We start from the raw sequence: 20,551 nt of genomic DNA, 5'->3' as shown, positions 1-20,551 counted from the left end.
CCCCCAAATAACCCTTTCCTCACCAGCATATATATTACATCAGTAAGGCTGTCGATCTGATAGAGTACCCAGACCTGTACTTCTCCCTCGACAGATCACCTCCCACACAGTGGACTCTCCCAGCACCACATCTACAAAACTAACTCTGCATCCCGCATACCACTGACTCCCTCCGGCAATACCGCCTAGACAGTACACCTCTCTTGGACAGGCGAGTTAAATCTCAACTGCCGCCGGACCACCTTCTTACACCTCGCCTATTTTACCTAGGCTCCCCATACCCCTTCCCTCCTCAAACCTACCCCCCCAACCTTACCCTTCCACACCCATTGCCCCCCTCCATCACTCCGACGACCACCGAAACCTAAAAGGTCCGAACCTGCTCCCCCATCCGCCACAGCTCCCGGGGCACTACCACCTGCAACGCGAAGAGGTGTCAGTTGACACCCACCGCGATCATGCCACTCGTGACACCTACCCCCTGAACAAAGACAACTCCCTTATCAAAATAAAGTTTAAGCATCCCTGAAGGATGCTCCTCCTCACGATGCAACGAAACAAAGCCAACATAATATATCTAAAAGAAACGCACTTCCGCACCAACTCTATTCCAAAACTAATGAATCATTACAATCCAAACGCACACCATGCGTCCAACCCAACATCCAGTTTCAAGGGAGTATCCATACTCTTTTTCTAAACACTGCCCATTTCAACATACAGACACACTAACTGATGCAGAAGGGAGATTTACCTTCCTAAAAGGATTGTACCTTGGCAGAAAGATTACTTTAGCCAACGTCTATGCACCAAACCACCACCAAGTCACATTCTTTTGCGAAGTTTTAAAAGCACTGACTACATTTCAAGAAGGCACCTTCATCTTAGGAGGAGACTAATGTCCCCCTGAACCCTCTTGAAGATACATTTACCGGCACGTCCTCTCTCCCTTATGCCGCTCTACGACCCATCAAATCTAGGCTTTGAGACCTACTGCTACATGACTCCTGGCGCACATTAAACCCCAATGGCAGAGACTTCACCTCCTTTTCAGCCCCACACAATATGTACTCCAGGATTGATTACTTATTCATCACACAGACTGACTTACCCCTTCAGAGTACTTCCATCAACCCAATGTTTCTTTCGGACCACCACCCTCTCTACATGACCATCACACTTCCTATAGTAAAAAATCGTCCGCGATCCTGGAAACTAGACCCCTCGCTGCGCACAAATTTGCCTATTGCAGAAGAGGTTAGAATCCGAATTAAACAATATTTCAAACAAGCATACTGACACTTCCCCTACGTGGGAAGCTCACGAGTGTGTGATACGGGGCATCCTCATCGCAGCAGCAGCCAAAAGAAATAGAGAGAAAAATAAACATATCCTAGACCTCACCACTCAAATTCAAAATCATGAAAATACACATAAACGCACGCAAACAGCCAACACCCTACACTCTTTAATAAAAACCAGTAACAAACTCCTAGACATTCTTGACAAACAACTTAAAACGCAAATACATTCTTTCCCAAAAGATGTACTATGAATATGGCAATAAAGCTGGAAAGTAATTAGAAAGAGCCCTACAAGCTAAGAGAGCCGCCTCCACGAAACACTCCTTGACTGATTCCTTGGGACGTACAGTCAGTTCACCCCCCGACATAGCAAGTGATTCGTAGACTATTACACAAAACTATATAAAAATTACCCCCAACTGACCAGTTACCTAATAAGGCATCACGGACCCAGTTAATTACGGATTTCTTGATGCAATACAGCCCCTCCCCCATATCTTGAAATGTAGTCAGTGCTTTCAAAACTTCGCGAAAGAATGTGACTTGGTGGTGGTTTGGTGCATAGACGTTGCTGAAGACCTAGACAGCCCTCTGACAGAAGAACCAACCGTACTGGCATTGAAACAAATGAAACCGGGCAAAAGCCCTGGCCCAGACAGACGAACAGTGGGATATTGTAGAACATATATGGAACTTCTCACGCCCCCCCCTTCTCTCAAGATTAAACGCTTTTGCCTCACCGACAGAACCCCCACAAGACCTATTGACCGCACAAATAGCGGTTATTCCGAAACCGGGAAAAGACCCTCCCCTGGTTACCAATTACAGACCAATATCGCTGCTAAATGTGGACCTCAAGTGGTTTGCCAAAATCCTTGCCAACCGACTTCTCCCCTTGCTTCCCCGAATGGTGGGTCTCGACCAAATAGGTTTTATCCCAGGCAGGGAGACAAGGGACAACACACTCAAAGCCATCAACATACATCATTAGCTCACATCCAATCACCATCAGGGATTCCTTCTTTCACTCGATGTGGAGAAGGCATTTGACAGAATGGCCTGGGACTACCTGACGCAAGCACTATAATTCATAGGCCTCCCCACACCGAATGATTAACCTTATACTCACACTCTACTCCAACCCCCCGGCCAGAGTCCGCGTAAATGGCCACCTGTTGAACGCCTTCTCTATATCGAATGGAACTCGCCAAGGATGCCCCCTGTCCCAACTTATCTTTGTCCTTACCCTTGAACCGCGAGGCGCTTAAGAGCAAACCCTGACATTAAAGGAATAGAGATAGGCCGTCATACCTACAAACTAGCCGCCTTCATACCTACAAACTTGCCGCCTTCATACCTACAAACTAGCCGCCGTCCCAGACGACATCCTACTCTTCCTTACTGAACCACTTACGACAATACCCAATTTACTTAAAGACATTACCACCTTTAAAGCCATCACCAACCTACAAATTAACTTCACAAAATCTAATGCCCTTAACGTCACTCTACCACAAGACACCTGCCGCCAATGCCAGACAAACTTCTCATTTAAATGGGAAAAACATGCTAAAGCATATTTAGGAATTCAGCTGCCAACCTCTCTCTCAAACTTGTACTCAGCCAATTATACACCACTCATACACAATATTACAAAAGACCTGAAGGTGTGGACACCACAGGTCTTTTCTCCTGATTTGGAAGAGCCGCCATCATCAAAATGAACAATCTACTCATATTTTGTATTTACTACAAACTGTCCCAATCAAACTCCCACCCTCATTCTTCTCAACATATCGGACACTATGCACGGGCTTCATTTGGAACGCTTCACATCCAAGGTTGAGCAACTCCAGACTTACCATCCCCAAGCTCAAGGGAGGAATCGGCCTCCCAGACATATGCAAGTTCCACCAAGCCTGCCACCTTGTCCAGAATCAGACTGGAATATCCACTCCAGGGAAAAAGCCTGGGTCCAACTAGAAGATTCTATATCCCCTATCCCACTACAGCAAACCCCACGGATAGCACCGAAACACACCCCCCTGCAATGCAAAACTCACTCACCTATTCAGCTGACGCTAATCTCCTTCCAGGAAGCTTGACGCAAAAACAATGTTTCCTCATTATTAGGCCCCATGACACCACTACGCCACAACCCTGACTTCACACCAGGTAACTCCTCATCATTTCTAACGGAGTTATGGAAACACCATAGTACGCGAGCAGAACACTTCTTTGAAAATGACCACCTCATTACCCAATCCAAATTAGCTGCCAAAATGACAACTGGCACATTCCCCTGGTCATACGTACAAATTAGACATTTTCTCACCAGACCTACACCGAGACCTGACTGGTCGAGACAAGTCACCCCTTTTGAATCGCTATGCTTACAAACGGAACCCCTAAAACACGTAATATCTCGTACATACACTTTACTATTCACTGACCAAAACCCCAAATTTAACTGGGCCAGCCGTAAATTGGAACAAGAACTCTCATTCGACCTCTGACCACGACTGGGAAAAAATATACAGGGAATGGTCAACGTTTGCACACAAGAGTATGCTTTCAAACTCTTCACCAGATGGTATAGGACCCCTCTTAGACTGCACAAAGATTATTCCTCACTTTCACCACAAAGTTGGAGATGTGAAGAGGAGCTGGAAACCCTACTACATATTTGGTGGATGTGACCCAAAATACAAACCTTCTGGAAAGAGGTTCACCAATTGATTACTCAGGTAACCACCCACACTCGAATACTCTCCAGCACAGTCCCAACTACACCACTCTCTGTCTTTGAAAACAGCATACCATCGCTCACTCACCATGCATATGATAATTGCAGAGAAGATGTGTATCCCAGCTAAATGGCACTCCCCAGAACCACCGCCCTGGTTCAGACGCACCCAAAAAACTGCAGACATGGAAAAACTGATCCACCAAGCAAAAGACACCCCCTCCAAATTTAGGAATCTCTGGTCTTGCTGGTTACACTTTACCACTACAGCTGAATACAAACGATGGAATGAGGAAAACTCGGGTGCTGTGGCAGAGGAATGAGCTGGGTTACCCTATCCAGCTTATCACTAAACATAACCCTACACCCCCTTACTCTACCCTCCCAACATACTCCCCCCTCCCCCACTTCACTTCCATGCCCACACCCGTAATCATAGCATCTCGGGTCCCCACATCAGCAAATCGACACAAGGCCCATTAACATCACCCATACTGCAAACCACTTGTCGATATGAACCCATCTGAACTCCATGGGACCGATTGCTTATACCACCTTGATTAATACAGTTATAACAGTTATGTTACTATTTGTACAATTGTTTTTTTTCTTCGATAGTTTTTGGTCTACCCTCAAGGGAAATGATGCTCCCCCCATTTAACATGACGGATATATCCGCATTCATGTAACTACCAGTTTACCTTTCTTATTCGCAAAAAAGGGAAAGGGTGTCTGGGGATATGGAACAACACACCTCACACTACGCTCACTACCCAGTACTGTTTATGCGGTACACCCATACCTCTTACGTTGTTCTGTCGCACTCCCTTACTCAAATGTTTACCCTCACCATGTTTCATTATATGACAGACTTTGTTTCAATGCATTTCTTTGTTATTGTGAAAAATGTCAATAAAAAGCAATAATAATAATAATAATAATAAGACCTAGTAGTTTAATTTCTATAGTCTGGAAGATACTGAAGAGTTTATTAAAATACCACATAGATGAGTTCTTGCTGAAAAAATATTTTAAGCAATAGATAGCATGGATTAATGAAAGACAGAAGTTGTCAAACAAACATAATTTCTTTCTAGGAGGTGGTAACTAAAACCTTGAACAGAGGGGTGGCTGTGGTATACTTGGATTTTGCAAAAGCATTTGACACAGTTCCCAACATGACTAATGTGTAAGGTAAAGTCTACAAGCTTGGAAAGAGCAGTTTGTAAATGGATAGAAAACTGACTAAACGATAGAATTCAAAGAGTAGTGGTTAATGATTCTTACTCTGACTGGATTAAGGTTATTAGTGGTGTGCCCCAAGGTTTAGTGTTGGGACCCTTGCTTTTTAATATCTTTATACACGATATAGGGTCTGGGATTAAAAGTACCATTTCAGTCTTTGCAGATGACACCAAGCTATGCAGTGGAATAATGCTTTTACAGGATGTCTCCAACTTACAAGCTGGCCTAAATGCACTAATTGGGCAATTATTTGGCAAATGAGGTTTAATGTTGATAAAATATAAAGTTATGCACTTCAGGGCTAAGAATATGCATGCATCATACATACTAGGGGGCAGGCGTACAACTGGGGGAATCCATAATGGAGAAGGATCTGGGGGTTTTAGTAGATCATAAGCTTAAAATTTTCATCAAATGCCAAGCTACAGTTTCCAAAGCTAGCAAAGTCCTTTCTTTTATTAAGAGAGGTATGGACTCCAACTGTGGGTATAGGATTGTGTGTGTTTTGTAGGATTTTTTTTTTTTTTTATTGATGGACTTGTGTCTTTTTTTAAACTTGACCATTAAAATGGTTTTCAATTTTTTTTACCAATACATATCTGAAAAGTGTGGCATACATTGGTATTCAGCCCCCTTTACTCTGATACCCATAACTAAAATCTAGTGGAACCAATTGCCTTCAGAAGTAACCTAATAAATAGAGTCCACCTGTGTGTAATTTAATCTCAGTATTAATACAGCTGTTCTGTGAATCCCTCAGAGGTTTGTTAGAGAACCTTAGTTAAACAGCATCATGAAGGCCAAGGAACACAGACAGCACAGGGATAAAGTTGTGGAGAAGTTCAAAGCAGGGTTAGGTTATAAAAAACAGCCCAAGCTTTGAACCACTAACAGAGCACTGTTCAATCCATCATTTGAACATAGAAAGAGTATGGCACAACTGCAAACCTACCAAGAAATAGCTGTCCACCTAAACTGACAGGCCGGCCAAGGAGAGCATTAATCAGAGAAGCAGCCAAGAGTCCCATGGTAACTCTGGGATGCTGCAGAGATCCACAGCTCAGGTGGGAGAATCTATCCTCAGGACAACTATTAGTCATGCACTCCACAAATCTGGTCTTTATGGAAGAGGGGCAAGAAGAAAGCCATTGTCGAAAGAAGGCCATAAGAAGTCATGTTAGCAGTTTGCGAGAAGCCATGTGGGGGACACAGCAAATATGTGGAAGAAGGTGCTCTGGTCAGATGAGACCAAAATTGAACTTTTTGGCCTAAAAGCAAAACGCTATTTGTGGTGGAAAACTAACACTGCACATCACCCTGAACACACCATCCCCACTGTGAAACATGGTGGTGGCAGTATCATGGGGATGCTTTACTTCAGCAGGGACAGGGAAGCAGGTCAGAGTTGACAGGAAGCTGGATGGAGCCAAATACAGGGCAATCTTAGACGAAAACCTGTTAGAGTCTGCAAAAGACTTGAGACTGGGGCAGAGGTTTACATTACAGCAGGACAATGACCCTAAACATACAGCCAGAGATACAATGGAATGGTTTAGATCAAAGCATATTCATGTGTTAGAAATCCAATTAGGAATCTGTGGCATGACTTGAAAATTGCTGTTCACAGATGCTCTCCCATTAAATTTGACAGAGCTTGAGCTATTTTGCATAGAACAATGGGCAAAAATGTCACTCTAGATGTGGGGGGGATAAAAATAAATAAAAAATAAAACAACTTTTTGTTCTGTGCCGACAATGCAGCCTCTGCTGCACTGAAATCCCAATCAGCCCTGGCTTACTTTACTCTTTTCAGATGAAAGAACACCCTCCCCCCTTACATTATAAAGATGAAAAGGAGAGAGGTTTAGTTCAGCAGCAAATAATGCAGAGCTGACAACACAGATTTCAATGCAGCAGAGGCAATGCAAGAGCAGAACACAAAAGTAAGGTATAAGCTGGATTTCTGCAAGAGCAGGGTTTTTTTTTCTGTACTTGCAGAGAAAAGATTGGGAAGAATTGTACATTTATTGGAGTACAGAATGTTTTTTTTTCCTTAATTCGTTTGCAAAAATATGCACTTTACGATCTGATAGGATTGCTGTGCAATGCTTAACCTATACATTTCTGTATAAAACCATAACATTGACAACCAAATCAATTTTGGCAACAAGATGCATTGTGTAACAAAATCGGTCCATTATTCATTGGCTGCCACCATTTTTTTTTTTATTAATAAAAAACATACTGCTCCTATAGCGTATCCATATAAAATAATATGTTTAATACCCCTTCTAGGAATGGAGATCACAGTCTCATTGTCTTGCTGAGAAACACATATTGTGGTATCCGGTATCTCTGATACAATATCCACCAGTTCACACACTCCATATTCTGTTATGTCCCAGTCTCTTGAAAATGACCTAGAAGTGTAAAATAAAGAGCATATTAAACCCACTGCAAGCTAAAAAAAAAAAAAGAGGAGACTTGATACAAAGTCAGGCTTTTCAGACCAGATAACATTCAGAAACCAGCAAGTAAAAAACAGACAATTTTCATAAGAGCAATGGCACCATTTACAATAAAAGAACAAAATTAGTGTTCAACTGCTGCTTCTGAAAGCACACTGGCTACCTAATTTACTACATACATCAACCGGAAGGTATATATAAAAAAATTAAATATATAATTTGTGCCATAACAAATCTATACGTATAAAAGGAAGTGCATCAATCAACACATCAATGATCCATTTAGGCTCTATTCACATCAATGCATCTTTGCAATGCAGAAATGCAGGACATTTTAACACGGATTCCTATAGAACATGTTCACAACAAGACCTTTTTGTGCCACTGCGTTTTTGGAAAGTCAGGGACTTCTTTTAAACGCAAAAGAGTGCTTTTTTGCTAACTGATCGCAGAATCTATCCCAACCGTAGGTTGATACTAATATTATAAACGTAGGCACATAGGGTAAGCCCTATGTGCAAATAGCGCTTGCCACATATGGTGGAGTGAAAAATTACAACTAAAATTAAATTAGAAATAAACTAAACAATTCCTATTGGATTAATATTGTGATCCCAAGTTGATTTCTATATCCTACGAATGTCCAACAATCAATGACAAATATGAATAAATGTATGTTCCAAAAAACAGTCTGTGGTAAACCATTATAAAAACTGGTATTAACTGCTATGTAAGTAGCAGTAGTACAAAGTGCTCAGTCCCAATCAATGAACACACTGTGCAAAACGTGCAATCTTCAACATGGAATTAAAGTGCCTTGTGCTTTTCTTATATTGAATAACTCTCCAGTGCCACCAATCCACCACGTGTGTAATAAAGGTCCCTACTCACCAGAGGTAGTTGACCTTCTTGTCGTATGATAAAGAGTCAGAAATCACTTAGGTGGTCTCACAGACCCATGGTTCCTTCAAGATCAAGCCAGGATCCTTCTCCCTCGGTGGGTTCTCTCAGAGGACGGGCCTCTCATAGCGTAAAAAGTTCCATACTTTATTAAAACGTACCGTAACCGGTTACATTCACTTTAAACAACATGCAGCAGCTGAAATCCCAATAGGCAGCGGAAGCTGTGGACTACTCGGCTCCAGCGTGCATTTCAACTGCACGTGCGTCCCTCGACCTTTTATCACATTCTCTTCACCAATGTTGCTGCCCTATATTACAAAAACTTTTAACCTTGCACATATCAAGCACTCCAGTCTAGACTCCTGTCTCTGGTATTTAAATGTTGGTGTAAATGGAATTGCGTTTTTACTAAAAGTGATTTTATATATTCAGTGGGGACAGAAAGTATTGAGACCCCCTTAAATTTTTCAATCTTTGTTATATTGCAGCCATTTGCACAAATCAGTTAAGTTCATTTTTTTTCCTCATTGTACACACAGAACCCTATATTGACAGAAACACAGAATTGTTGACACTTTTGCAGATTTATTAACAAAGAAAAACTGAAATATCACATGGTCCTAAGCATTCAGACCCTTTGCTCAGTATTTAGTAGAAGCACCTTTTTGATCTAATACAGCCATGAGTCTTTTTGGGAAAGATGCAACAAGTTTTTCACACCTGGATTTGGGGATTCTCTGCCATTCCTCCTTGCAGATGCTCTCCAGTTCTGTCAGGTTGGATGGTAAACGTTGCCATTTTTAAGTCTCTCCAGAGATGCTCAATTGGGTTTAAGTCAGGGCTCTGGCTGGGCCATTCAAGAACAGTCACGGAGTTGTTGGGAAGCCACTCCGTTATTTTAGCAGTGTGCTTAGGATCATTGTCTTGTTGGAAGGTAAACCTTCGGCCCAGTCTGAGGTCCTGAGCACTCTGGAGAAGGTTTTCGTCCAGGATATCCCTGTACTTGGCCGCATTTATCTTTCCCCTCGATTGCAACCAGTCATTCTGTCCCTGCAGCTGAAAAACACCCCCACAGCATGATGCTGCCACCACTATGCGTCACTGTTGGGACTGTATTGGACAGGTGATGAGCAGTGCCTGGTTTTCTCCACACATACTGCTTAGAATTAAGGCCAAAAAGTTCTATCTTGGTCTCATCAGACCAAAGAAACTTATTTCTCACCATCTTGGAGTCCGTCAGGTGTTTTTTTTTAGCAAACTCCATGCGGGCTTTCATGCGTCTTGCACTGAGGAGAGGCTTCCGTCGGGCCACTCTGCCATAAAGCCCCGACTGGTGGAGGGCTGCAGTGATGGTTGACTTTCTATAACTTTCTCCCATTCTCATGATTCTCATTTGCTCAGACATGCACCGTGAGCTGTAAGGTCTTATACAGACACATGTGTGTGGCTTTCCTAATTAAGTCTAATCAGTATAATCAAACACAACTGGACTCAAATGAAGGTGTAGAACCATCTCAAAGATGATCAGAAGAAATGGACAGCACCTGAGTTAAATATATGAGTGTCACATTAAAGGGTCTGAATACTTAGGACCATGTGATATTTCAGTCTTTCTTTGTTAATAAATCTGCAAAAATGTCAACAATTCTGTGTTTCTGTCAATATGGGGTGCTGTGTGTACAATAATGAGGAAAAAAATGAACTTAAATAATTTGTGCAAATGGCTGCAATATAACAAAGAGTGAAAAATTTAAGGGGGTCTGAATACTTTCCGTCCCCACTGTGTGTGTTATATATCTAGATATACATATACACACACATACATAAATATACACACACTTATACATACACACATATACACACACAAACACTAGTAAAAAAGCAATTCCGTTTACAACACTTACAGTATCTCACAAAAGAATACACCCCTCACATTTTTGTACATATTTTATTATAGCTTTTCATGTGACAACACTGAAGAAATTACACTTTTCTACAATGTAAAGCAGGGGTCCTCAAACTACGACCCGCGGGCCGAATCCGGCCCTCCAGCGTTTATCCTTTAACATCACAGCACTCCCCCTGCTACTTTTATCACACAGGACGGGAAACATGACAGGTCTGGACAAAGGACCTTTTGTGTTAAGAAGCAGGTGATTGGTTACTAGGCATCAGGGGCGGTCCCAGGAATCAATCACCTGCCTTTCAATTGCAAAGTCCCGCCCTTTGTCCGGACCTACCATGCTTCGTGTCTTGTGTGATACAGGTAACAGAGGGGAGTGGGAGTGCTCTGATATTATAGAAGGGGCGGCAGTGTAATAACGATGGGGGGGCATCTGTGATATGGGGGGATCTGTGATGGGGGATCTGTGATATGGGGGGGGGGAATCTGTGATATGGGGGGGGGGATCTGTGATATGGGGGGGGGGGATCTGTGATATGGGGGGGGGGATCTGTGATATGGGGGGGGGGATCTGTGATATGGGGGGGGGGGATCTGTGATATGGGGGGGGGATCTGTGATATGGGGGGGGGGGGATCTGTGATATGGGGGGGGGGATCTGTGATATGGGGGGGGGGATCTGTGATATGGGGGGGGGGATCTGTGATATGGGGTAGTCCGTGGGGGGGAGTCTGTGCTATGATATGGGGGAATCTTATGTGGGGCTTTGTGATGGAGAGGAGTTTGTGTTGGGGCACTTTGTGATGGGGGGGATCTGTCATGGTGGGGCTTTGTTATGGGGTGAGTCTGTGATTGGGAGTGGTTCTGTAATGAGGGGAGTTTGAAATACTAATAAGTTCATATTGATTACAATTGTTCTTTATTTTAAATATTGTACTGTTTTTTCCTGTTTTTTTTTTTTTTGCACTACAAATAAGATGTGTGCATAGGAATTAGTTCATATTTTTTTAAAAACTACAGTGCGGCCCCCCAACAGTCTGAGGGACCGTGAACTGGCCCCCTGTCTAAAAAGTTTGAGGACCCCTGATGTAAAGTAATGAGTGTACAGCTTGTATAACAGTGCAAATGTGCTGTCCCCTCAAAATAACGTACAGCCATGTCTAAACCGCTGGCAACAAAAGAAAGCATCCTTAAGTGAAAATGTCCAAATTGGGCCCAAAGTGTCAATATTTTGTGTGGCCACCATTATTTTCCAGCACTGCCTTAACAATGGAGTTCACCAGAGCTACCCAGGTTGCCACTGGAGTCCTCTTCTACTCCTCCATGACGATATTAGGGAGCTGGTGGATGTTAGAGACCTTGTGCTCCTCCAGCTACCGTTTGAGGATGCCCCACAGATGCTTATCTGGAAACATGCTTGGCCAGTCCATCACTTTTACCCTCAGCTTGTTTTTAGCAAGGCAGTGGTCGTCTTGGAGGAGTGTTTGGGGTTATGTTAAAATACTGTCCTGCGGCACAGTCTCCGAAGGGAGGGGATCATGCTCTTCTTCTGTATGTCACAGTACATGTTGGCATTCATGGTTACCTAAATGAACTGTAGCTCTCCAGTGCCGGCAGCACTCATGCAGACCCAGACCATGACACTCCCACCATCATGCTTGACCGTAGGCAAGACACGCTTGTCTTTGTACTCCTCACATGGTTGCCGCCACACACGCTTGATACCATCTAAACCAAATAAGTTTATCTTGGTCTCATCAGACCACAGGACATAGCTCCAGTAATCCATGTCCTTAGTCTGCTTGTCTTCAGCAAACTGTTTGCAGGCTTTCTTGAGCATCATCTTTAGTAGAGGCTCCCTTTTGGGACAACAGCCACGCAGACCAATTTGATGCAGTGTGCGGCATATGGTCTGAGCACTGACAGGCTGACCCCCCAGCCCTTCAACCTCTGCAGCCATGCTGGCAGCACTCATATGTCCATTTCCCAAAGATATGACGCTGAGCACATGCACTCAATTTCTTTGGTCGACCATGGCGAGGCCTGTTATGAGTGGAACCTGTCCTGTTAAACCACTGTATGGTCTTGACCATTGTGTTGCAGCTCAGTTTTAGGTCTTAGCAATTTTCTTATATCTTTAGGAAGAGCAACAATTCTTTTTTTCAGATCCTCAGAGAGTTCTTTGCCATGAGGGGGCATGTTGAACTTTTAGTGACCAGTAAGAGAGTCATAACACAAATTTAACACACCTGCTCCCCATTCACACCTGAGACCTTGTAACAACTAAGGAGTCACATGACAACGGGGAGGGAAAATGGCTAATTGGGCCCAATTTGGACATTTTTACTTAGGGGTGTACTCACTTTTGTTTCCAGCGGTTTAAACACTAATGGCTGTGTGTTGAGTTATTTTGAGGGGAGAGCAAATTTACACTGTTATACAAGCTGTACACTCATTACTTTACATTATAGCAAAGTGTAATTTCTTCAGTGTTGTCACATGAAAACATATAATAAAATATTTACAAAAATGTGAGGGGTGTACTCACTTTTGTGAGATACGCTAAATACCAGAGACGCAAGTCTAGACTGGAGTTTGCGGCTTGATATGTGCAAGATTAAACGTTTAGCAATATGGGGGTGGTAACATTGTCTTTAAGCTTTTGAAGTTATGTGGTGACAAAACGCGCCAAGTTGGAACGCACGGTGTGGAGACTCATGTGCAATTGGAACGCACGCTGGAGCAGAGTAGTCTGCGGCTTACGCTGCCTATTGGGATTTCAACCACTGCATATTTTTAAAGTGGATGTAACCTATTACAGTACATTTTATTAAAGTCTGGAACTTTTTACACTATGAGAGGCCCATCCTTCCTTTTGTTTTCTCCATAAACACCTGCACATTCCATGAGGACCCACCGAGGAAGAAGGATCCTGGCTTGAGCTAGAAGGGACCATGGGTCTTGAGAGACCACCTAAGCGATTTGACTCCTCTGTCATACGACAAGAGGGTCAACTAGCCCCTGGTGAGTAGGGACCTTATTACACATGCGGTGGATTAATGGCACTGGAGAGTAATTCAACAGAAGAAGAAAAGCACAAGGCACTTTAATTTCGTGTTAAAGATTGCACATTTTGCACAGTATTTTCATTGATTGGGACTGACTACTTTGTACTACTGCTACTTACATAGCAGTTAAAGTGTTACTAAACCCAGTAATAAGAAAATGGTTCTTCTGCCCCCTGCTTTCCAGGTACAATAGTATATCTTATGAGACGTGATATTTCTGGGGATTCACGGCTTCTTTGACCACCCTTTCCTTAGGACATGGGCCTCAGTCATGTCATTAAAGGCAGTAACCATGAAGTAGGTGGTAAAATGGGACCTTCAGACAAAAGGTCTGGAAAAAGGAAGAGGTCAGGATGGTTCCATTAACTGGCATAAAATATCCAAGAACCAAGCTCTTCTTGGCCAGTTTGGGGCCATCAAAATCTCCGTAGCTCTTTCCACTTAATTCCCGCAAAGCTGATGTTTAATTTAAGCAAGGGGAGTGCAAAAATCTGATGAAATTGATAGAGTCAGAGTCTACTGCCAACATTATAGGATCAATGGTTCTGGACAGAAAGCTGTCCAGTTTGTTGATCCTGGATGTCAGGTCCACATCTGGAGTCCCCCCAACCACAGCATGCCTCCCTGAACACAGATGTGTAGCAACCATTTCCCCAGAGTCCGTATCTGTTGACTTAGTCTGCCTGCTAGTCTTCCACTCCTGGAATGTGTGTGGCAGATAAGGCCGAGACATTGCTCTTTGCCCAACATAGGATGAGATCTGTCTTCTGATCTACTTGACTTCTAGTGTCTCCTTGCTGGTTGGTGTATGCCACAGCTGTGGAGTTGGAAAGAATGCCAGGAGAGGACTTAACACCACCAAAAAGGGAAAGTTCAAATAAAATCTCAGATCCAAGATGTTGATCGAAGTCAAGTCTTCCTCTGAGTCCAGTCCAAGTCCCTTGTGCTGTGATTAGTGCTCTGCCCCAATCTGAAAAGGGTGGCATTCAAGGCAGCAATTATCTAGTTCAGTGGATGGAAGGATCTGCCCAGTTTTGGCAACAGACTGGACATTCACCACATCTAGGAACTGGTCAAGCCAGGGGGCTGCATCGGCTTGCTCCAGGTTGACCTAATGTATTGCAGGAGGCTGGAATGCCATTAAGCATACAGAACCACCTTGAAGGAGGCCACCAGATTTATGTAGGTTGATAATCCAACCAAACCTCTGAAAAGGAGAAGCACAGTACTTCTTCTCTAGATCACAGGAGTGCAGTTTGTTCTGCACTCCTGTGCCCAGTTTTCAGCTAAAGCCCACTGTCGGACCAGCTCTGTGACATCAGCCAAGCTCTGAAAATATGTTCGGGATCCACCCAGAAGCCTAGACAGGCAGCTGGCTGAGTCTCTCAGCAATCCGAGAGCCAGAGGTAGCCCCTCTTACCCATTCCACAGCCCAGCACTTTAGGGAGCACAGAAGGGGAGAGGAGAGAGGCAGAGACTGACAGTCTCAGCTCTCTGCTCAGAGCGGAGGGGATTACTGAGCAATCACTGTCTGATCGCTCAGTACTTACCTCAGAGCTGACAGGGGACAGATGCAGCATCGAATCCATGCCACATTTAGGTGAGCATAATTTTTATTTATTTTTTGCAAAGCTCATACTTCTCTTTGAAAGACCTATACTGTCCATTGGGAGGTTTGGCCCCAGGGCAAATACTGACATTTACCTCAAAAGTGGTCATCCAGGTACCCCAAGATGTGAATGCCCGTGAACATAACAGAGCAAGCACCAGGGCCAAGACCTTCGTAAAGACTGAGCCATGGCCAGTTTGCATGGAAGAGCCACAAACTGAAAAGGTTTGTCCTATATAAGTAATGCTGGTGAGGAGGAAAAGATCAGACTGTAAGTATGTATCTCTTAGGTCCATCTATGCCAAGACTTCCCCTAGCAGAAGGACCACTGTGACCATTCCCGTGGATTCTATTCCGAGAAAGAGATTTAGCGACTTGAGGTCCAGAAAGGGGTCTGCATCACAACACCTTGAGCCTGAAGTTGGGACAATGTTTATCAAATTTGCTCTGTGCAGGGGAGACAAAAGCACATCATATGGCCAAAAATTAGGTGGAGAGCAAATGACCCCCTATTAACAGTGGGGATGCCCATTAATTGTGAATGCAATTTGGGACCCGATTTGGAGAGTTTGAAAACTAAGACTTAGTCTAGGTTCACACTAACCTGCAGGAATGAAGCTGTGCGAGTTCAGCTGAACTTGCACGATTTCACTACCGCATGTCAGTCCCAATTTCAGCTACGATTTCAGAGACATCTGCGCAGGTTTATGCAGAGATGTCAATGTAATTCGCAGCCCGAAATCACAAAAAATCGTACAGAAACTACTTTTTGAAAACAGTGCAGCGCCGCACCGATTAGGACGGTGCCATTGCCGGTAATTGCCGCCAATTTGACATGGGATTTGACATGCCAAATCCCATGTTAAAGCGGGGTTCCACCCAAATTTTGAACAATATCTGTATGTATTCTCTTCCTTGCCTAGATGCTGACATGCCATTTAAAAAAATGTAAATCGCCGTAATTACCTTTTATTTTTCTATTCTTCTTTGCACTTCCTGGTTCTCCTCCCGTGGGAGTAGGCTTGTTTCTAGCCTCTCCCAGACTCCTGGGAGCTAGTCTCAGGCTTCCAAGGATGCCACTGAGCATGTGCAGGAACGAGCGGTGAATGCTGGGAGCACAGCATTCACCACATCCAGGAAATAAATGCTTGTGGGCTTCAAATGCCCACAATGAAGATGGAAACCGCCTGCAGTGAATAATATAAGTTATTCTTTCCGACGAAATCTGACACAGGCGGACATATTACACACAATATGTGAGTATGTAATGCTGAGAAGAAAAGTTTGTGAATGAACTAAAAAAAAAAAAAAAAAAAAAACGATAGATAGGTGGACCCCCGCTTTAAATCGTCGTACCAATGTGAACCAGTTTCAGTTTTCACTGTGAATTTCCAAACCAGCTGTTCAGTTGTGTTTTAGATGCGGTTCAGATGCTCATTTTTGGAGCCACGAGCATCTAACATTAGCCGGCAGGTATAAAAAAAAAACTGTTTGACAATTCCTTTATTAAAAAAAACAAAAAAAAAAAGAAAAACAAACAAAACAAACAGACGCCAGATTCCGATAAGCCCCCAGCCAGGGTTGTGGGGGTAGAGGCTTTGGTGGGTGGGGGTTGGGGGAGTTGCATTGACGGTCCTCCCCCCATGCTCTGATAACGGTCCGGTATGGATTTTGGGGGGACCCCACGTTAAAAAATAAAAAATTGTTGTGGGGGTTACCCTCAAAATCCATATCAGGCCTATGGGTCTATGGGGTGGGGGGGTAAGGTGAGGGAGCCCACGCATGTTTTTTTTTTTTTTTTAATTTTGGCATGGAGTTCCTTAAAATCCTTACCAGACCCGAAATGGCATGGAATTGATTAGTGGTGGTGGTGGGGGTCCACACTTTTTATTTCAGATAAAATTTGTGTTCTAAACGATGTGTGATTCAGCTTGAAAACTCACAGGACTCTTTAAATTCGCTGCAAATTAGCAATGCTGCTGCACCACAGATAGGTGAACCAGCTCTATAGAAAGCTGGTTTGATTCACATGTCATGTGAATCGAATGAGTTTAAAAAAACGCATTGGATTCACGTCATGCGAATTGGCTGCGGTTCAAAAATGCATTTGATTCGCATATAGGTGAATGGAATTGCTTAGTTTGTCTTTGGACTTGGGTGACTAGGAAGAATGAAAAGGAAAACTTTTTGAGCTGAGGGACCTGGCTTACTTGCAGAGACCCTCAGCTCCTTACTAGGCAAAGTTACTTTTTCTCACCTGTCACTTTCTTGATTTAGACATACAGGGCTCCCCAAGAGGGTGTTCACCTTCAAATGGCATATTTTCCAATCTAACAGGCAGGTACAGCTAACCAGCTTTTCATTTGTATAGACAGAAGTACAATAAGATGACCAAAACCGCATCATTATTATGGCCACAAATTAGCACAAAGCTGATAGAAACTGGGCTAACTGATGTTGGAAGTACTGGCTATACCCAGTGCCATTAGGGTTCCTAGCCAGACACCTGGACAAGACCACAAGTGTCCAACATATCACTATAGCAAACAATTTAAGCTCCCTCTGCTTAGGGACTTCCGATGTCAGCTGATTTTCTTAAGCGGTACTCATGTCATATCACCTGAAATTAGACACACTTCTGCTGAGCACTGCACTGCTCATTTAGTACTGTACAAGGCTGTCTGGCAGTGGGGATCTGAGTAGGAAGCCGTCTGCCTCACGTATCCAGCTGCAACATGCTCCAATAGAAAATTACACCCTTGCACCAGAGGACAAACTGATGCCCGCACATATGGGGCGGGAAAACTGGAATACTGAGATGGCACCTATGCATGCTTCCTTACAAAGTAAGGAGCAGCAGTAAGGTGATTTCACAAATGCACTGGAGCACCCAAAAACAGCAGCTATTCACAAAATGTGTATTGTTCCAAAGGCCTGGCTAGCCTGGCCCTCCTTAGAAGTGAAGACCATCTTAAAGGGCCCATAACTCAGATGCACTGAATCTAGAACCAAGTAAGTGACAGACCAGCAGTTGCCCAGATCCATTTTTGGTGGCCAAGCACCCAACTTAACCCACCCTAGCAAGTATCCCCAGGGCCAACAAGGGTTCACCTTGCACACTTCCCTCCAAATGGAGGTCCATTCCCTCTAATGCTCTAATAAGTAACCAGGTGTGTCGCCTGTTTGCCGAGTGCAGTAACTACATTAAAGTTTAACTCCTGTCATCATGCAGGGCTAAGTACAGTTTCTGCAGAATGAAGCCAGATGGCACTGACCCAGAAAACAGACACCCTCTGCTGCCATGGCTAGGTGTAGTTTGAACGAAGTTACAATAGAAGAGATCTCCATTCCTGCTAACAACAATCTTCTCTTCCACAGAGATGTCTCCATCAGCTAAGAACACTAAAAATCTTGCTGAGTTGTGTCCTTCAATGAACGTAAGAAAGAGAAAAAAAAAACACACACACACACACACACACACACACCACAACAAGGGTCAAATGGCGAGAGGAGTTTATATGTGAGAGGGTTTTAAAGCTTTAAGTGGCTTTAACAGTGTCCAATCTGCTGAAGGTGCAGTTATGATAGACAGCCTGTGTCCTGAATTGTGTGATAAAGAAGATCTGCGTCCAGAGTCCCCCATCTTTGGCAAACAGCCCAAAAATGTCGGGGTGAAGAGACCATTCCCCTGGGAATAACTGCTGGTGATTTAAGTAGTCCGCCTGCCAATTCTCTATTCCCAGGATGAAGACTGCCGATAGGCACAGAATATTCCTTTCTGCCCAAGTTAGAGTATGGTGCTGCTCTCCCTTTGCTATGAGACTCTTGGTGCCCCCTTAGTGATTGATATAGGCCACAGCCGTGGCATTGTCGGACTAGATCCTGACAGGAGAATCCCTTAACCTGGAAGTCCAGGCTTTCAGAGCCAGACGCACTGCTGGAATCTCTAGGATGTTGATGGGCAAGTCTCTTTCGGTTCTTGAACACTATCCTTGGACAGTTGTCTTCTCTAGTACTGCTCCCCAGCCTAAAAGGCTGGCATCGTGGGCGGCAGAGTGGTGTAATGAGTAGCACTTTCGCCTAGCAGTAAGAAGGGTCGCTGGTTCGAATCCCAACCACGACACTACCTGCCTGGAGTTTGCATGTTCTCCCTGTGCCTGCGTGGGTTTCCTCCGGGTACTCCGGTTTCCTCCCACACTCCAAAGACATGCTGGTAGGTTAATTGGATTCTGTCTAAATTGTCCCTAGTATGTATGAATGTGAGTTAGGGACCTTAGATTGTAAGCTCCTTGAGGGTAGGGACTGATGTGAATGTACAATGTATATGTAAAGCGCTGCGTAAATTGATGGCGCTATATAAGTACCTGAAATAAAATAAATAAAATCTGTCGTTACCATTTTCCAGATAACTGGTCTGAAGGATTTTCCTTTTAGCAGATTCTTTAGTAACCACCACTTGAGGCTTTGGGACACCCTTGGAGACAGCTGCATTGGCAAGTCCAAAGCTTGGATCCTTTTGTTTCAAGTAAATAGAAAACTGTTTTGCAACAGTCTCAAATGGAACTGGGCATAGAGAACTGCTTCGAATGAAGCCACCATCTTTCCTAACCACCCCATGCAAAGGCGAATGGAGGTATCTCCTTTTGACCTCACCCTCCGCACCAACTCTTATGGCGTTGTCTTTTGCCTGGGGCAAGAACACCCTTTTTCTGGGCTGTATCTATGATCAGACCCAAATACTCCAGCTTTTTTAGCAATTTTAAGGGAGACTTCTCTAGGTTGTGAACGCAACCCAGACTTTTCAGGTAACTGGTTGTAATGCGTACACTTTGCTCCAAACACCGATTGGTCTATTAGCAATAAATTGTCTAGGTATGCCAAGAATGTTTATGCCCTGTTCCTTTAACCTGGCTAGAGGTGGAGCTAGCACTTTTGTGAACACGGAGTGCTATAGCTAGCCCAAAGGGCAAGGATACAAACTGAAACACTGTTCTACTTCGAACCGCAAAAACCTTTGGTGAGCGGGAAATATAGGGATGTGCAGATATGCATCCCTGATGCCGACAGACGCCAGAAGTTCTCCTTGTAGGATAGAAATTACTGACCTGATCGACTCCATAGAAAGGAGCGGATCTTCAGGAACTGATTTAGATTCTTTAGATCTAGAATGGATCTGTTGAATTTCTGCGTGGATCTGTATATGTACAGGAAACGCATGAAAAGGCTGTGAGGGTTTTAAGGAACAAAAGAAGAAACAGAACTATCAGCTGACTCTGCTAGAGGTAGCTTGAAAGAGGCACAAACCA

At 43.8% G+C, this 20,551-nt stretch overlaps 1 protein-coding gene across 11 annotated transcripts in view; it reads right to left on the bottom strand.

The window, feature by feature from the left end:
* MARF1 (meiosis regulator and mRNA stability factor 1) overlaps nt 1-20,551 on the bottom strand; it is a 453,542-nt gene that overhangs the window by 132,195 nt on the left and 300,796 nt on the right. For all 11 annotated transcript variants that reach the window (XR_012235026.1, XR_012235025.1, XM_073591154.1 and 8 more), the window contains one exon: nt 7,582-7,715. Coding sequence is in view for 9 of the 11 variants with exons in the window: in XM_073591154.1 (XP_073447255.1) it covers nt 7,582-7,715 (134 nt within the window). In the remaining 2 variants the exon portion in view is untranslated. The remainder of the gene's footprint in view (nt 1-7,581; nt 7,716-20,551) is intronic.

The sequence above is a fragment of the Aquarana catesbeiana genome, linkage group LG06 (assembly GCF_042186555.1).
Source record: "Aquarana catesbeiana isolate 2022-GZ linkage group LG06, ASM4218655v1, whole genome shotgun sequence".
Lineage (NCBI taxonomy): Eukaryota > Metazoa > Chordata > Amphibia > Anura > Ranidae > Aquarana > Aquarana catesbeiana.
The sequence above is the reverse complement of the archived record's forward strand: the minus strand, read 5'-3'. Positions and strand labels throughout refer to the sequence as shown.